We start from the raw sequence: 18,304 nt of genomic DNA, 5'->3' as shown, positions 1-18,304 counted from the left end.
TGTCTTAGACATTGTGCTGCCTTAACAAAATAACACAAATTAGTGGCTTATACACAACAGAAATTTATTTCTCATGGTTCTGGAAGCTGGGAACCCTAAGACCAAGGCAGCAATAGATTTAGAGTTTGGTGAGGGCATGCTTCCTGGTTCACCAAATGTTACCTTTCAGTTGTGTCCTTGAATTGGATGGGGCAAGGCAGCTCTCTGGAGTCTGATAAGGGATTAATCTCATTTGTGAAGGCTTCTCCCTCTTTAACCTCCTAAAGGCCCACCTCCAAATACTATTACTTCAGGGGTTTGGATTTCAACATATAAACTGGGGGGCAGAGGGGTTTGAGGGGAGAGGACACAAATATTCAGATCATACTAATGGGGGAAGGAGTAAGGAGAAGGGAAGAAATCTCAAAGGGGAAAGAAATTTTGTATTCGGATCTATTTAAGAGTATGAGGATTCCTAAAGTTTCTTACTCAGTTTTCACAAAAGTGAAAAAGGTAACAACAATATGCCAAGAATTTACACTTATATGACAATATGTAGTTCTAAGACATTAGTTCCTTCTACTTTTAAGTATTTCTATAATTGATCATTTAAAAACAAAATACAAATTATTATCAAAATATTCCCTTATAAACAATGCCTTCAGTGGGTTACAGAGGTTTTAGGTCACAAGGGAAAAAATTCACAATACCTGATAAAATGTTTTGAGCCACTTTCTCACTCCATTCAGGCAATTCTTTTGCCTTTTCTTCTGAAACCGGCTCACAGGGTACAATGTGACTCAGATTAATTTCTTCACTTGAAGTATCTTTAGTCTAAACAGTAAAAAATATTTTAAAATGTGAAAGTTATTTTAGTAGTAGAGGGAACAATTATGTTATAAAATATTGAGCCAACAAATACTAGATATAAGTAGTAAAAATATCTTGTTAGCCTAGTTACTAATATGTCTTAAAAAAATACAATAATGGCCCAGTGTTTTGGTGCACATCTGTAATTTCAGCTACTCAGGAGGCTGAGGAAGGACGACTCCCAAGTTTAAGGCCAGTTTGGGTGATAACAATGAGACCATGTCTTAAAATAGAATTAAAAAAGGCTAGCAAAGTAACTCAGCAGTAGAGCACTTCCCTAGCATGTGCCATGGCCTGGGCTCAATCCCCAGTACTGGCCAAAAAAAAAGAAAGGAAAAAATACCCTACAATACCAGAATTGCTATGAAGCTGAAAATTATTCTGCTCTTATGAATGCTTCCACTGATAAGAACTAAATATCAACAGAACTCCAACAGAACATTTATCAAATAATATTTAAATTAACTAATTTTTTTTGAATAGACTGTGTTCCTTCACACAAATTTCATTCCTAGAAATTAATATGCACGCATGGTACTTAAGGGTAAAAAATTTCTGCTAAATAATTCAATTGGTAAGGAAAGATATATCTGAATAAACTGGTTTTGGTAGGGATCAAGTAAAAATCTTAATTTGAAATGTGTAAAAATATATAAACATAGAATGACCTGCCCTTCCATTTAAATGGAAATGGGGAGCATAGAAATAAATGCTTTTTGCTAATATAACAGCCAGCTGCTACACCTAAAATATCAAAGCCAAATTAACTCACTGTAAGAAATGAGAAATGAGGAACAGTTTAACGTAGACATCACAGTATTATAAAATAACTTGAAAAAAAAAAAAAAACCCCACCAAAAACCAAATTCTACAAGGGGAAGAAAAACCACCTGAGAGTAAAATCTGAAGACAAACTGTATAAAATATTTGCAATTTCTATCTTTGACTATGGGCCAATATCTCTAATATATAAAGAACTCCTGAAAACTGAGAAAAGATTAACAAACCAATAATAAAAATGAACAAAGTATGTGAATAGCAATATGCAGAAAAAACTGAAGGCCCCTTTAAGCACAGATGCTCAACATCATTCAAAATGGAGTTAAGATATTCTATTACATCATTTCTCATCTATCAGGCTGCCAAAATACAGAAAGACCGATCACCTATTAATCTGTTGACCAGGCTATGAGGAAAAAGGTACACTATTCCCTCCTTATTTATGGAGGATACGTTCCAAAACACCCAGTGGACGCCTGAAACCACAGACAGTACTAAACCTACAAATACTATGATTTTTTTTTCTATACATATATACTTATGTTGAAGTTTAACCTATTAATTAGGCACAGTTAGAAATTAATAGCATGAACAATTACGACAATACATTTTGTTACAGTAAAACTAGCATAAATTTCTTTTCTCTTCATAATTTCACAGAAGATATGTTCTTACCATAGATCTTAGAAACCTTAGCATTTGATTCATTTTTCCTTTCCTTATTGAGAACTTTTATGTTTTTACTTGAAGGAAGTACTGTACAGCTTTTCACTGGCACATTCAAATTGCTAGCGCCATTTTGCTCTTATGCTTTGGGGCAATTATTAGGTAAAATAAGGATTATTTTAAGTCAAGTACTGTAGTACTACCATAGTCCATCCGATAACCAAAATGCCTACCCAAGTGACTATTGGAGATGTAGCATATACAGTTCAGACATACTTGCTAAAAGGATAATTCATGTCTCTGAAAGCATGGAGCAAAACAGTAAGATTTCACCAAGCTACTCAGAATGGTGCCTAACATATTACTTCTGGAATTTCCCATTAATACTTTCAGACTGGTTGATCACAAGTAATCAAAACCACCAATGTGGTGTGTGTGTGTGTGTGTGTGATTGTTGTACTGTGAGACTGAACAGTACATTCCTTCGAGGGCATTTTTAGCAAAATCTACCAAATTACAAATGCATTTATCTTTTGACTCAGTATTTCCACTTCTAAGAATTTACCCAATTACAATTGGATAAATCAACAGATTTAGAAAGTTATTCATGAAGCCTTGTTTATAATAGCAAAATATTAGAATCATTCAAAGCACTCCTCAGTAAGAGATCTATTAAAGAAACTACAATATATTCACAGAATGAATGTAAGGATTAAGGAAGTTCTCTATTTACTGAAATGGAACAATGTCTCAAGTTTATTTCTAAATGAAAAAACAAAAACAAAAATTTCCCCCTGCACAGAACATTTTATACAGTATGTTACCTTTTGTAAGGGGGGGGGGAACGAGGTGGGGTGTGGATTAACCATTTATACTTGCCTTTGTCTGCCTCAAGAAATTTAGAAAGATATATAAGATAAAAATAAAAGTGATTAAAGTGGCAGGGAAAAGGGTGTGAACAGGGACAAAGATGAAAGTAAAAGCTGTTCACTGTATATAACTTTTAATATCATTTGATTTTTCTAACAAAGAAATATTAAAAAATGAAGATCTAATGATATGGAAGAATTCCCAAATATATAGTTAAATATAAAGGGAGCGAGCAATGCCACAATTTGTGTTAAAATAATATGTGTGTATATTTGTTTGACTATACATAAAATACATCTAGAAGAAAAACAGGTTAATAACAATGTGAAAAGGGGAGCTAGGTGACTGGTGGACAGGAATGAGAGGCCAACTTACCTTTCACTATATATCCTTCTATACCCTTTGATTTGGTTTACTGTGATTAACTTATTAAAAAAAACTTTAAAATTAAAATACATTTCTTGGAACCATTTTGGACTCCCAAAGTCCTCATATAAAGCTGATCTAAGATGTTCAACATTGGCCACAGTGACACTTTCTGACTACATGTGGACTATTCATGTAATATTCATTTAATTCCAAAGAAAATTAATCAGCAATGACCATGAACAATACAGCAATGAACAATAGAAAATGGCATGTAGTACATAATCACACAATACTGTTTTCTTCATTCATTTACTTATATTACTACTCCTGTCTACAATCTCCTTCAATGTGCTATCTGTATGGCCAATTTTTCTTATCCCTCAAGACTCACCTTGTCCATGATGCCCTCTAGGATGAAGCTCTTTATTGCTTCCCATACCACCCATTTCATCTATCCACACTTACCTATTTGTCTAGGCTGAATCTTGTAATGATCATATTAGATGACAATCATCTCTTTGCTAATCTGTGCTTTCAATTAGATAATTCCTTGAGGTAAGAAATTTATACTTTCTTTAATACATATGCCCAATATTCTAATACTGAATAATTTACTGAATTCTAATACAAAATACCATGTAGGATATATTTAATATTCAAGAACCTAAAAAATGATAGAAGAAACTACTAAATATACTTTTAAGAAACGAAATCTCAGCTTTACTTGCCCATCCATGAAAAAGTAAGGAACTGATGAAAATGGTGGAGTGCAAAAAAGAGTAGCATACCCAGCCCTAAGTTCTTGGTGAATACAGAAAAGTGGAGAATAATCTAAAACAAAAAGTAAGCATATCATTAATGATTAATTATTAAAAATGTTTCAAGTATTAGAGAAAAACTATTCTCAAACAATATTTTTAAAAATAGTGTAAGGAAAAAATACTTGGTAAGAGAACTATTAAAGCTGCTTCTAGTTGTTTTTGCTAATGAACACTCTGAATGTGCACAAGTGGATATTTTCAGTAAATGGGGTTACTATCACATAAACCCATGAAACTGGTGAAAGGTAACCACTAGAAAAGAACATATACACTCTTTTGCTCTTTCATTTACCTTTTTTCCACGTTTTCCTCTATGACGCACATCCTTGTTGCCCTGGTCTAATGAAATGCCAGAAGCTTCTTCCTTCAATTGGTCAGAGGGACGTCTTGCTCTTCCAGGGATTTGGAATTCATTTTCTCCTTCTGCCCTGTTCCAGTTGGCCTAGGGAGTAAAGGACTAACATTAGCTCAAAACAGACTTAACTTTTCTTCTCGGTTCTTTTCACTATCATTGATTTTTATTTCCGATGTTTTTTATTGTTACATTATAATCATTTACAATGGTGGGATTCACTGTTACATATTCATACAGGCACACAACAGAACAACATAGTTTGTCCAACATCATTTTCCAGTATTTCCCCTTTCTCTATACTCCTCCCTCCCTCTGCTCCCTGTTCTCCACTCTACTGATCTTACTTCAATTTTCATGAGATTTCCCCTCCAACTTTCTTTTCCTTTTTCCTCTCTAGCTTCCACATGTAAGAGAAAACAGACAACTCTTGACTTTGGGTTTGGTTTATTTAGCTTAACTTAATGTTCTCAAGAGTCATTTATTTTCCTGCAAATGACAAAATTTCATTCTTTGTGGCTGAATAAAACTCCTCTGTGTATATACATCACATTTTCTTTATTCATCCACTGACAGATATCTAGGCCGGTTCCACGGTTTGGCTACTGTGAATTGTGCTGCTGTAAACATGGCAATGTATGTATCACTATGGTACACTGACTTTTATTCTTTAGGATAAATACGGAGGAGTGGTATAGCTGGGTCATATGGTAGTTCTACTCTTAGTCTTTTGATGAACCTTCATATTTATTTCCAAAGTGGTTGTACTAATTTATAAACCCACTGACAGTATGAAAGTGTTCCATTTTCTCCACATCCACTCTGCATTAATTATTGTTTGTAATCCTAATGCCTGCCATTCTAATTAGAGATGAAATCTCAAGTGTAGTTTTGATTTGCATTTCCCTAATTGCTAAGAAAGTTGAGCATATTTTTATATTTATAATATTGGCCATTTGTATTTCTTTTGAGAAGTGTCTGCTTCATCCATTTGCCTACTTACTAATTTTTTTTCATGTTAAGTTTTTTTGAGTTCTTTTTATATTCTGGACCTCAATCCTGTCAGAACAAGAGATTTTCTCCCATTCAGTAGCTTTTCTCTTTACATTCCTGCTTCCTTTCCTGTGGAGAAGATTTTAAATTCGATGCCATCCCACTTATTAATTTTTTATTATTATTTCTTGAGCTTTATGGATCCTACTGGGAAAGATGTTGCCTGTGCCTATATGTTGGACTACTGACCCCACATTTTCTTCTAGGAGTTGCATAGCTTCTGGTCTAATTCCTAGGTCTTTGATGCACTTTTAGTTGACTTTTGTATAGGGTGAGATAAAGATCTAGACTCATTCTTCTACTTTTAGATAACTAGTTTTACCAGCACCATTTGTTAAAAAGATGTCCTTTCTCCAACTTAGGTCAAAAGAGCCTGTTCTTAGATGACTTTCCTGTAGATGCTTTATACTATGCTCTCATGATACAATTATGCAAACATCAGTGTTTGACAGTCTATAAACAACTATTTTTCTTTTTCCTAAACTTTTTTTTAACCTCGTCATCAAACCTCAAACCTCTAAGTTTGTTTACACATATAATCTAAAATAAATTTTGATAAACAAAGTATAAAAAGATAACATTTTATCATGTTATCTTTAAACCAGATACAACTACAATTGTATTTAATTAAGTAATCATTAAAATGATTACTTAATGAATTAAGACTAAAATGAATTTAAAGGCAATTAACAAAGCTCATATCCACTCTGCATTGTTAAAGGCTGACATTTTGTTTTCTGCATTTAATACTACAAGTATTCTACCACCATACACCTTGCTGAATGAATGCTTTAAAGTCAAAACAAGTAAAAATTAGGCTACTACTCTTTGTTTACAGTTGATGTTCTGGAACAATATTGCAAAGTAAAAACCACACAACCAAAAACTAAAATTAGAGAAAATTACACATATTATAACCTAAGTTTATTTAATTCTTTTCAAAAGCCCAGTAATATGGGTATAGCCCATGTTCCTCCCTTTGCACACTCCTCCTCATAAATACACCAAAGCTACACATTTCTATATAAATGATCATGTATTTGCTAACACAGACTAAGTAACTATTGGTTATTCTAAAATACTGCCTTGATCACCAGGTCATTCTCAGGTGCCTGAGAATAGATATTTCATATTATATATATATATATATATATATATATCTTTCTATTTGTCCTGTTCACTTCCCATCTCACCATTTAACAAAGAACCAGGTTAAATAATGGATTCCAAATGCCTGCTGACCACAGGGGAGAACAAAAGGCTGTCAACTGTAATCAATCACAAAGAACTGTCAATATTCATAATAAGAAAACGTTTTCCCCTCTTGCCAGATAGTAGGACAAGCAAGAACAATGGAAAGCCTCAGATGAATCTTTTTCAAGCATCTGATGAAAGATGAACGCATGTGCAGAAGAACCAGGTTAAATAAGAAAAGTGCACAGGATGATCACATTTTAAATAACATTTTCTTTTATTTTTATTTGGCCTTCACTTACCATGAGAACAAAGATAATTCACTCAACCAATATCTATTTCTTAAAAAAAAAAAAAAAAGATGGACATAATACCTTTTATTTTGTTTAGTTTTTTTATGTGGTGCTGGGGATCAAACCTAGTGCCTCATGCATGCTAGGCAAGTGCTCTACCACTGACCACAACCCAGCTTTCCATATTTATTTCTAAAATGTCAATCATACCTAATATGTCCAACAACTTACCAGCTAAAGCTAAAATTACCTTCATTTCATTTGGTCCCATTAGTCCACTTTTCCAACCAAACCGTAAAAACAACAGCTAACATTCACAGAAATTAACACTTGCTACCCCTAATATAAAGTTTTAAACTTTACCACAGTCCAGTGTAGTAGATGTTTTATTATCTCCATTTTATGATAAGGACACTAAAGTACATGAGTTAAAAAAAATTAAGCGGAAAAATGTAATTTGCACAATTTTATAAACTATTTGCAGCAAATTCTCAGCATGGACTTAGGAACACAGAAAAAATATATATTCTTAGTCTTCTAATTCTGATTACATCAGACGTTGTTATAATTTCTTTAAAAGCAGAAGTACTTTTTTTACCCTAATTATATAATACAAATTACCTGGAGCCGAAGGTCAGACATTTGTCTTAACAGATCCTCAAAGAGTTCTCTATCATCTTCTGGTAACTCAGAGGATAAGACAACTCCCACAAAGCAACCTGCTGCTTGTAACATTGTATCAGGAAACATATAGGCACCCACAGTACATTTCAGAACTGGTGATCTATCAGGAACCAGAGGATACAACCAGTCACAAACCTGAAAGAATTAGTTAAAAAAAAAAATTAATAAATGATATAGATTTTCACCTAGGTTTTAATAAAATTGTTACACTAGAAAAGAAACATTTTTGTTTGAAAAATATTTTAAAGGTTTTACAGAACCAAACATCAATAAATACCGAATGAAAATTAATCATTTGCTAGTCTGATGTTCCTGCAAAAAAATGTTAAATATGCTACTGCTCCTCTAATAACAGTTTTAAAACTAATGGCCTTAAATAGCCCAGTGCTAACCAAGAATGCTTCTAGCTTTCAATGCAATGATCAAAGTGAATTAATTATTCAAACTAGACATCCCTTTGTGGAAATAAACAAACTCCAACTCTTTTCCAGTACTACACGTTATTTACTGATTTTAAAACAATCCTATGAAATTGGTATTTAAATGATAACATGAAAATATAAAAACTACATATTAACAGGGTACCATGTAATATTTCAATACAGATATACCCTGCACAATGTTTAAATTGGATTAAACATTTATTTCTTCAAATGCTTATCATTCTTTATGCTAAATACTTTCAAAATTCTTTCTTCTAGCTTTTTGCAATGTATGGTATATTATTATCTGGAGTCCCCCTACTATGCAATATCACACCAGAACTTCTTGCTTCTAACTATAATTTAATACCCATTGATCAATCCTTCCTCATCCCTCTCCCAACACCACCCCACACTTGCAGGCTTCTGGTAACCACATTCAACTTCCATGAGATCAACATTTTTAGATTACACATCAGTGAAACCATGGTTACTGTCTTTCTGTGCCTGACTTATTTCACTTAATGACCTCTTAATTCCATCAATACTGCCACAAATGACAGGGTTTCATTCTTTTTTGCGTTGAATAGTATTACATTGTGCATATGTACCATATATAAGCAATAAATCAACTGATGGGCACTTAGTTTTCAAAACAGTATTATTGTAATTTTATGCACACTGAAACTGAAGCATAGAGAGGTTAACTAATTTGCTGATGGTCAAGAAATAAAAAGTTAGGATTTGAGATCATGCAGTCTGAACCAGAAAAGAACTGTTTTAATTAGAAACCCAGCACTCATAATGTAAACTATTTTTTCTTTTCTTTTTCTTGTTTTCTTTTTAACCCCAAGAGTACCTGCCATGACGAGGTAGAAGAGATTACTGAGGACTCACTATGAATTGTGAAATTAAGGCAAAATAACACAAAGTGCTCCTGCAATGCCATCTGAGGAGGGTGTTTGTCAATATACTCAACTTAAATTCAAATCATGGCTATCTAAATTCAGATGAGACCAAGTTTAATCAGAATTTCCAAATGCATTCATTTCTAATGTGTTACATTCTTTCAGGAACCAAAATTTTACTGTGCACAACATCCAGAACGCTCTTACCATAAACAAACTTGGAAAATCAATCTATTAAAACAACATGTGATGAACATAAGTCAAAGAGCATGAGAGATTTCATATGAAAAATGAAAAACTCTGATACACAACCATCATCTCTGACCAACACAATATAAACATGCAGGAACTAGAATATTGAAGGGTCTCCTAGAAATACCTAATAAGCAATTAAAAATTCTTTTTCTTTGCTATTCTTATTCTTTTCTATTCATCTCAAAAGTCACCAATTTTATAAAAGCCAAATTTCAGTTAGCTTACAATAAACTACTTCCAAAGTATAATAAACATATATAATGAGGGAAACGATGTTAGGTAATTCACAAACTTTTAATATCTTCAGTAGTTACCTTACTTTAATATGTACCAAGAAAAAACACGTCCTTTCCTTAATTTCACAGTTGTTACTGTTTTGATGAGATTAACAAGTGAGAATAAAAATAAATGCATTCTATTCTAATGTACAACTAATTAGAACAAAATAAATTGAAAAAATTTTTTAAAAAAGTAACAGGGATATAATTTTGACCAAAAGATTATAAAAGATTATTGTACAATGACCAAAGTTTGGGAAAATCTATTTAGTATACCATGATTTCTTTAAAATTTGCTATATACCTATCACCTTGATTGAACTGGATATCCCCAATTACTCCTAAGAAAAAACCTTAAGGGGCTGTAGAGAACGTGCCTAGCATGCACAGGCCCTGGGTTTGATCTCCATCACTGCAAAAAAATAAATTAATTTTTAAAAACACTTAATAGACCTGTTTTTGGATATGTTACTATGGATTGGTGAGCTCATCTCCATAGGTTAATTTCTTCCAGTTTCACTTTCAGACTGTAATCTCTTCCAAGTTCTGTAGGAACTGACTATAGAATTAACAGGTCTATGAAGCATATTAAAACTAAATATGAAAAAAAAGTAGTTTCTTGAAGTTTTATAATTCCATGCCTGCCTACCTAAAGTCAAAGAATATAGCTCTCATTTCTTAAATAGACCAATAATGATTTTTATGACATAGGAAATTCTATCTAACAGCTAATACTCAATAGTCTGGTTTTTTGTTTGGTTTTGCTTTTAGACAAGAATATTTGGTAACCAGTTATGGTAACTCCTTTTTGGGACATTCTGCAATAATTACCTTTAATGAATGAGTAGCCTATTAAAGAGACTCAAATTAAATTTGGGGTACAATTTTACTTTTCATTTAGGACCAAAATAGGAGATGTGAAGAAATTAAACACCAATTAAAAGTACCACAATGGGCTAAATTTTTGCTAGAGTACAAATCATTTTACTGGTTACATCTGTATAACCAAGTAGGGTTTCTGGCATTCAGTTTAGTTGCTGAGGACCCAAAGGGTTTTTAATTTTTACAATGCAGCACCATTACCAAATTAGCAGAAAATGTTGTTTATCAGTCTTTTTCCCTGACTCAGATCAATAAACCTACCCTTTTGAAGACTTCCCTAAAAAAAAAAAAAAAAAAAAAAAAAAAAAAACCAAAACCTACAGGATTCACAGTATTTTTCTAGCCCAGTAATAAATCTTTCAACAATGTCCCAAAGTATCTACTCTGTGAATCTCTTATAAGCCTCCAACTGTCTTTATGCAACTTTTCTCAGTAACATGTAGAAAAATATTTTATACTTTAATATATTTTCTCTTCAGAGGACCATGCAGGAAAAAGCTTTTTAATCTATTTTTATAATTATCATTCTTGTTTGTGACTATAAGCTTGGTACAGCTACTTCTGTTTCCTTATAAATTGCCCTCATATTAGGATGCAATTTATCTCTTTTCGATAATTGGTACTTTGCTTTCCTCTGTGTGGACAGGCAAAGTTCAATACCATCAGTTATAATGCACCAATTTTCTAAGTGAAGATACTTCAATCCAGATGAGATTTAGTCTCAATGGTTGAAAAAACAGTCAAAAGACTTTTTTGGGGGAAAATGTTGCCACATGTAATGGAAAAATTCCAGAAATTAACTCTTCAACATCATATTTTGGCAACTGATTTCTCCTGAATTAAAAATATTAACTTCTTAACTTCTAGGTTCTTTAAACAATATTCAAGTTAATTCCATGTAAAAACTGCATAAGAACTGAGTAGAGTATACATAAGAAAAAATTAGTGCTATAACTAAACCACATAATCTGGACTTTGGGTGAAAACATCTCCTTTGCTTAAATGGTGATTTCTCTTTGATACGAACTCCTTTGTTATACTCAATGTATAATAAGTCCTCATTTCAAGAGTCCATTTCCCTAGTTTTTACATGCAACCTTTTAAAAACAGAATACCTTACTAAATCCAAGCAATGCCCTGACACCAACTATTATTTAGTGGCAGTCTTTGCGCTTGGACAAACTACATTCTGGTAAACTCATCTGCAGTTTCTACCTCTACATCAGATTTTGGGCTGAATTTTTTTTTTCCCCCCTGATGGCAGCTGTCCTGTGTAGATGTTTGGCAGCATCACTAGCCTTAACCTACTATGCCAGTAGCAACCACGCCCTCATTGTAACAACCAAAAATGTCTGCAGATACAGTCACATGTTTTCTGGGGGCGGTAGGGGGGGGCAAAATTGCTTCTAGTTGAGAACCAACACTTTAGACAGTGATTCTAGCCCAGTTCAGACCATCAGCTGGGTCTAGATAACATTTATGGATATTTACAGTTATACAGCCACATGAATTACATACATATCTTTTGAAATTAAAGTCACTAGGTAAAGAATTAAAAACTTATAGGGTAAACTCTGATATCCCTTAGGTTCTATCATCGTAAGTTTAGTACCAAAACAAGACCTCATATCTTAAAAAGAAAAAGAAAAAAATCAAACACAAATGCAGATGTTCAAGGCTCATAAATTTCATGGAATACATTTAAGAATAAAGTAGAACTTAATTATCTTTTCACTTCTCTTATAATCCTAGGCACATTATAAATATTGACAAATAAAAATGGTGCATAGATATCATTTTACATATATGATATGTAGATGACTACATATACTTGAAATTATGCTATGTTTTCCTTTGGCTTACCTGAAGAAATCCAGGAGGACGGTTTAGAACTGTATCAAGAGAATTATCCAAGAATCTCACAATTCTAAGGTACCCAGGATATGAAGGTGCACTAACCTCCCCTGCAGGATTTACAAAAAAAATCTGTACTCCATTTGGTATCAAAATCAACTCATCTGCATCTAGCCCTAAGGTCTCAAGAGGAGGTGGTTGAGAATGATTCCTATAGAAGTCTTCTCCCACAGATGAAAACTCCCCAGAATCTGTTCCGTAGGACACAGTGTAGTGACCCTCTGCAGCCTGAGGAGTATAAGCAGGAGGAGCTTCTGATGGACAGCTTGGAGATGATAAGGACAGAGAAGGTGCAGCGGCCAACCCTGCACTTGGGGCTGAAGCGTTTCCATCTACTTCAGCATGCTGAGGAGGTAAATTAAAGGACTGAGGCTCTGGTAACTTTTCACACATGTCTTTAGGCGGAAATTCTGGATATAACTTGGGCACCTCCTGAAGGTCATTCCGTAGAGAAGTAGCAAGGCCCTTCTCTAGAATTTCTAACCTGGTGCGTACATTCTGTAGTGTTTCTTTCATTTTCTGTTGCATCTGTCTAGCAGATTCCCACCCAGGGCCTGTGTGTTCAGGCTCTGTTGATACAATGCTGATTCCCCTGAGCAGGTGCCCTATTCCTTGCTTATAGTAGTTCTTTGCTTCTTCCTTCTGACCTAATTCATCTGTATTCAGTCCTTTATTGACGAATAAAAAGGCTTTCTTATATGCTTCCTTGATGATCTTAATTTCAGCAGGTTCTCCATCTTGTGCTTCTTGTTCCATAGCTGTAAAATAAAAAAACATATGTAATTATCTTGCTTAGCTATTTACTTCTCTAGTATCTATCTCACCTACCTAAATATATTTCAAGAGAATAGTTTTGTCTCTATCTTGTTCATTATTGCATCCCCTAACCTTACTCTTAGTTTTGACACAGCTGATGAACGGATAAAGGCTCTTGGGCCTAAATAGCTTGTTCATTAAAAAACAGAATAAAATACATCTATTAAATAATGTTTTGTTATTGTTTCTTAAAATAAATGAAATAGTTCTCTACCATATGTCAAAATATAGGGATGGAACAAAAGAATCTCATTCTGAAATTCATTATTAATATAAATCCAGATTATATTTAGCTAATAAAAAATGAGTCATGTGAAAAGGAGTTTGACACACTATTTCTCAGGAAAATAAAACTAAAATCCACAGTGATTAATAGATGGCAAAAATTTTAAAACAGAAAAAAACAAATGAAACTCTCATACTTTGCTGGTGGAAGCTGAAAAATGGCACAGCCACTATGGAAAACTGGTGATTTTTATTAAAGCTGAAAATTCACCCACTCTATGACCCAGTAATTTCATTTGCAGGTGAGTAACCAAGAGAAATGGATATATTCTCTTGGGTTACACACCTGCACATATATATATATATATATATATATATATATGAACATATGCACACCAAAAAGATGTATAGCAGTTCTCCCTAATCTGCAGATTCCTTTTCCATGATTTATAAACGGTTAACCAGTCTGATAATATTAAATGGAAAATTCCAGACATAATTCATATGTTTTAAATTGTGCACTGATCTGAGTAATGTTATGAAATCCCACTCCAACCCACCAAGTATATCCATGCTATTTGCCCATCATTTAGTAGCCATCTTGGTTATCAGATCAACTGCCTCAGTACTGCAGTGCTTGTACTCAAGTAACCCTTATCTTACTTAATAATGGCCCAAAGCACAAAAGCAAGGGTGCTGGTAATTTGGATGTATCAAAAAGAAGCTGCAAAAGTGCTTCCTTTAAGTGAAAAGGTTAAAGTTCCCAACTTAAGCAAAAATAATCAAATGCTGAGGTTGCTAAGATCTATGATAATAACGAGTCTTTTACCCATGCAATTATAAAGAAGGAAAATTCATGCCAGTTTGGCAGTCATATCTCTAAATTCAATAATTACAGCCAAAGTGTGCAAAAAATGCTGAGTTAAGACAGAAAAATCATTAAATTTATGGGTGGAAGACGTGAACACAATGTGTCCTGACTGATGGCAGAATATTGCAATAGTCTACAGGAAGACTTAGTAAGTCTTGCTATAGCAAGGAGATCCCCTGAAACAAGTATCACTAAATCACTTAATTCAAATAAGGAGAAGTTACACAGATTTTTTCAGCAATAGCTTTGGATTGAAATGTGTTAAGAATTACTGTGAAAGCTGTATCTACTGATCAGAAACTGCTGCCGGTGTTGAAGAAGTCAGTTAAGGAAAATGGATACCACCCAACACAACTCTTCAACTGCAATGAAACCACTCTTTTTAAAGATGTCCTACAAGTACAAAGGAAGCAGCATGGCATAAAATATGGAAGGACATATAATAACTTCTAATTACATATTCTTCTAAACAGTCTCAGTAAAAGACGACTTTGACTACCAAGGATCCTAAACATGGACATCATCTGCCCCTGACATCCAATAATTAACATCGTCCTGACTCAATGGGCCAGGATCACCCAAAACAGAGGATCCAACTAAAATCTAGCAATACATCAGAAGTTCAATAGTAGCCTAACACCACATCAAAATGCATATGTCATTCAACTAATCACGCAGTGTATCATCTCACACCATCACAAGGGTGAATAAACTGCACTCTATTTTAAGACAGACCACCTTCATATAACTTTTACTAAGGTATTATAATTCTGCTATTTTATTATTAGTTGTTAGTTTCTTATTATGCCTAATTTTATAAGTTAACTTTACGATAGGCATATACGTATAGGAAAAGGTTCAGTATTATCCATGACAAGAGGCATCTGCATAGAGTCTTAGAAAATATCTCCCCTGAATAAGTGTGTGTGTGTGTGTGTGTGTGTACACACATGCAGTCAAGGATCACAAAATGTAAGAAGAACCTCTAATATTAAAGATAAAAATAAAAGTGATGCATTTGGTTGAAATGGATAATATGCAGGGGAAAAAATTAAACCCTATCATTTATATCAAAATGAAGAAATAATGCATTAAGGAAAATGGATACCATAAAATAAAAATAAGATGTACAAGCACCCCAAAAAAATGAGTGTTCAGAAATTAAATAACAATATAGTTAGAAAGAAAAACTCAGTAGAGGAATAAAAAGATAAGATTACAGGCTGAGAGTGGTGGCACATGCCTGTAATTCAAGCTACTCTGGAGGCTGAAGAAGATCACGAGTTTGAGGCTAGTCTAGACAATTTAGTGAGCGCCTGTCTCAAAAAATAAAAAAGGCTGGAGATGTAGCTCAGTGGTACCGTGCCTCTGCATTCTATCTCCAGTCCTAAACAAACAAAAAAAAAAAACATAAGATTACAAAAGTCATGAAAAATGTCCAGGAAGCAGAGCAAAGGGATTTTAAAAAGAAAGAATAGATAAGAAAATCCAGAAAGTTCAACATCAGAAAACTAAAACTTTCAGAAATAAGGAACAGACAAAATATAAGGAATACAAGAGTAGAAGGAAAGATTCACAGAATTTACCATAACTGGAAAAGATAAATTTCCAAATTTAAAAAGACCAATAAAGAATGAAAAAAAAAAACTCATACCAAGGAACATACAATGAAGTTTCAGAAAACTGGGCTCAAAGGAACCATCTTAAAATGCTTACACAAAAAAATGAAAAATAGTATTAAGAAACTTCTTCAAGGTAACAAGTAAAAAATTTAAAATAAAATGGTACAACTTATTCATAATTCTTAGTAAAAATACTTCCAAAATCCAGCCAAATGACTGCTCAGGTACTACATCCTGTTTCCCAGATTCTATGCTTGGAAAAAGGAATCCCAAGGCTGATGATGGTATTCCCAAGATGAAACCTGTCCAGATTAGAGTAGAAATAAGAAGTCCAGAAAATACTTCCAGGAACTAAAATTGACAGAATACTTGATATTCTTTTAATTTCTGAGAAGAGATAAATAGAACTGTTAGAGAATTCAAAGTTTAATTTGTGACAAATACTTGGAAAATTAAGGAAATAAAATCAAGACAATTATTAACTCCAGGAAAACAAGATGACTTAACTAGAATAAGAAGTAACCATAGTATACAACATTTCAGTTTTGATTAGTGTCATAATTTGAATGTGATAATTCAAGATAATAATTCATAATAATGTGAATCTTGATGTTAGCAAAATTGTGGAACCACCATTTTGAAAAGGGAATATGGATGTATAGAGAAAGTTTATGTGTTTGTGGTATACAATGATAATGCTAAAACTCAGGGAGGCCCTATCTCTAAATAAAAAATATTTAAAAGGCTGGGGATGTGGCTCAATGGTTGAGTGCTTCTGACACTATCTCCCCTACCCCACCCGACCGACCCCCAGCAAAAAAAAAAAAAAAAACTGACAGCCCCTTTCCCTGGAAATTACACTTGCTGCTATGTCATCAAAATGTCTTCCCTTTACACAGATTCTAATCCCCTTCCTCCCTCAGAAACCATGGGACAAACATTCTACAGTTTACCTCCCATAGAGTACTAGGAAGCTCAGAGTAAGAGGATATCAAGAAAGCACAGGCCTATCATATTTCCAAGCAAAATTAAGTGGTTACTGAGTATCTTGAAAAGATAAAAAAATGATTTCACATGCTTTAATTTTCAGAGTTGGAAACTCTTTGAAATGTCAATCTAAGGTATTAAATAAAGAGTACTTACACCAGTATAAGAGTCATATGACAAATCAAAACCTATTTCCAAATACTAATGATGAATTTAAGTTATATTATTTAAACATTCTAATAAAAGAAGTAAAAGGCATTTAATTTCACATATAACTATATGTATACGCTTTAAAAAGCACTCACTGGCAAAGGTGAAATTCTGAATCAAAATACTTGGCAACTTAATTCAATCCCATAAATAGTGAAGGTAGTAAACAATTATGTTTAACAAGCAACATTGCCAAGTAGTCTTTTAATAATACAGTATTTATCTCCCTAGAGCTAGCAGAAGTTAGTCTAATGTCTGCCTGCCTGCCAGCCAATCTGGCCCTTTATGAAAAGAAACAGGGTCTTTCCTTAAAATTTGCTTTTTATTTTTTAAATTATATATTGACAAATCAGTTGTATGTATTTATGGGGTACAAACCGATGCTATATTTGGGGTTTTAATATAATATGGAATGATCAAATCTAATTCATCCATCACCTCAAATATTTGCTATTTTTTTGATATGAAAACATCTGAGGTTTTATCTGATACTGAAATGTACAATACTCAATTAGCTATAGTCACCATGCTGTGCAACAGTTCTTAAATAAAAATCACTTCTTCCTCCTATTGATATGGGGGGTGTGGAGGAATGAAAATCAAGAATATATCTGTATGCAATTTCCTCTTTAACACTGTACCCCATTCCGGCTTGGAAGGGAAATTGTTTCCTAAAGCGCCACAGATTTAAAAAAGTACCACATACCACATAATATAAAGGCTTCCGGTTACAAACGGGTCTCATAAAAACCACCAAATTAAGTGAATAGAAAAGGGAGGGAATCAGAAAACTGGGAATATCTTTTCTTTGGCGGGGGGGAAGATTCTTGTATTACCGTTAATTTTCTTTGGTCAACTTCAAAAAATGTCAAATTCTTAAATATTTGAAGCGATTGCAATCACCGGCGTCAATTCATGAAGTTATAGTACAAGAAATTAGCAAACCTCGAGGATCCTCCACAGACTACTAGAGCAATCCACCC

The 18,304-nt window shown here is 33.5% G+C and overlaps 1 protein-coding gene and 1 long non-coding RNA gene across 7 annotated transcripts in view; one reads left to right on the top strand and one right to left on the bottom strand.

The window, feature by feature from the left end:
• Nucleotides 1–18,304, top strand: part of LOC306659702 — a 112,115-nt gene that overhangs the window by 25,048 nt on the left and 68,763 nt on the right. The window lies entirely within an intron of this gene.
• SPART (spartin) overlaps nucleotides 1–18,304 on the bottom strand; it is a 65,491-nt gene that overhangs the window by 19,295 nt on the left and 27,892 nt on the right. For all 4 annotated transcript variants that reach the window (XM_079137386.1, XM_079137385.1, XM_079137384.1 and 1 more), the window contains exons 2-5: nucleotides 12,540–13,348; nucleotides 7,869–8,066; nucleotides 4,648–4,797; nucleotides 690–813 (exon numbers count right to left, since the gene is read on the bottom strand). In XM_079137386.1, the coding sequence (XP_078993512.1) occupies nucleotides 690–813; nucleotides 4,648–4,797; nucleotides 7,869–8,066; nucleotides 12,540–13,346 (1,279 nt within the window). In that variant the 5' untranslated portion in view covers nucleotides 13,347–13,348. The remainder of the gene's footprint in view (nucleotides 1–689; nucleotides 814–4,647; nucleotides 4,798–7,868; nucleotides 8,067–12,539; nucleotides 13,349–18,304) is intronic.

Source organism: Sciurus vulgaris (assembly GCF_902686455.1).
Source record: "Sciurus vulgaris genome assembly, chromosome: 4".
Lineage (NCBI taxonomy): Eukaryota > Metazoa > Chordata > Mammalia > Rodentia > Sciuridae > Sciurus > Sciurus vulgaris.
Note: the sequence above shows the minus strand (reverse complement) of the source record. Positions and strands in the feature narration are given on the sequence as shown.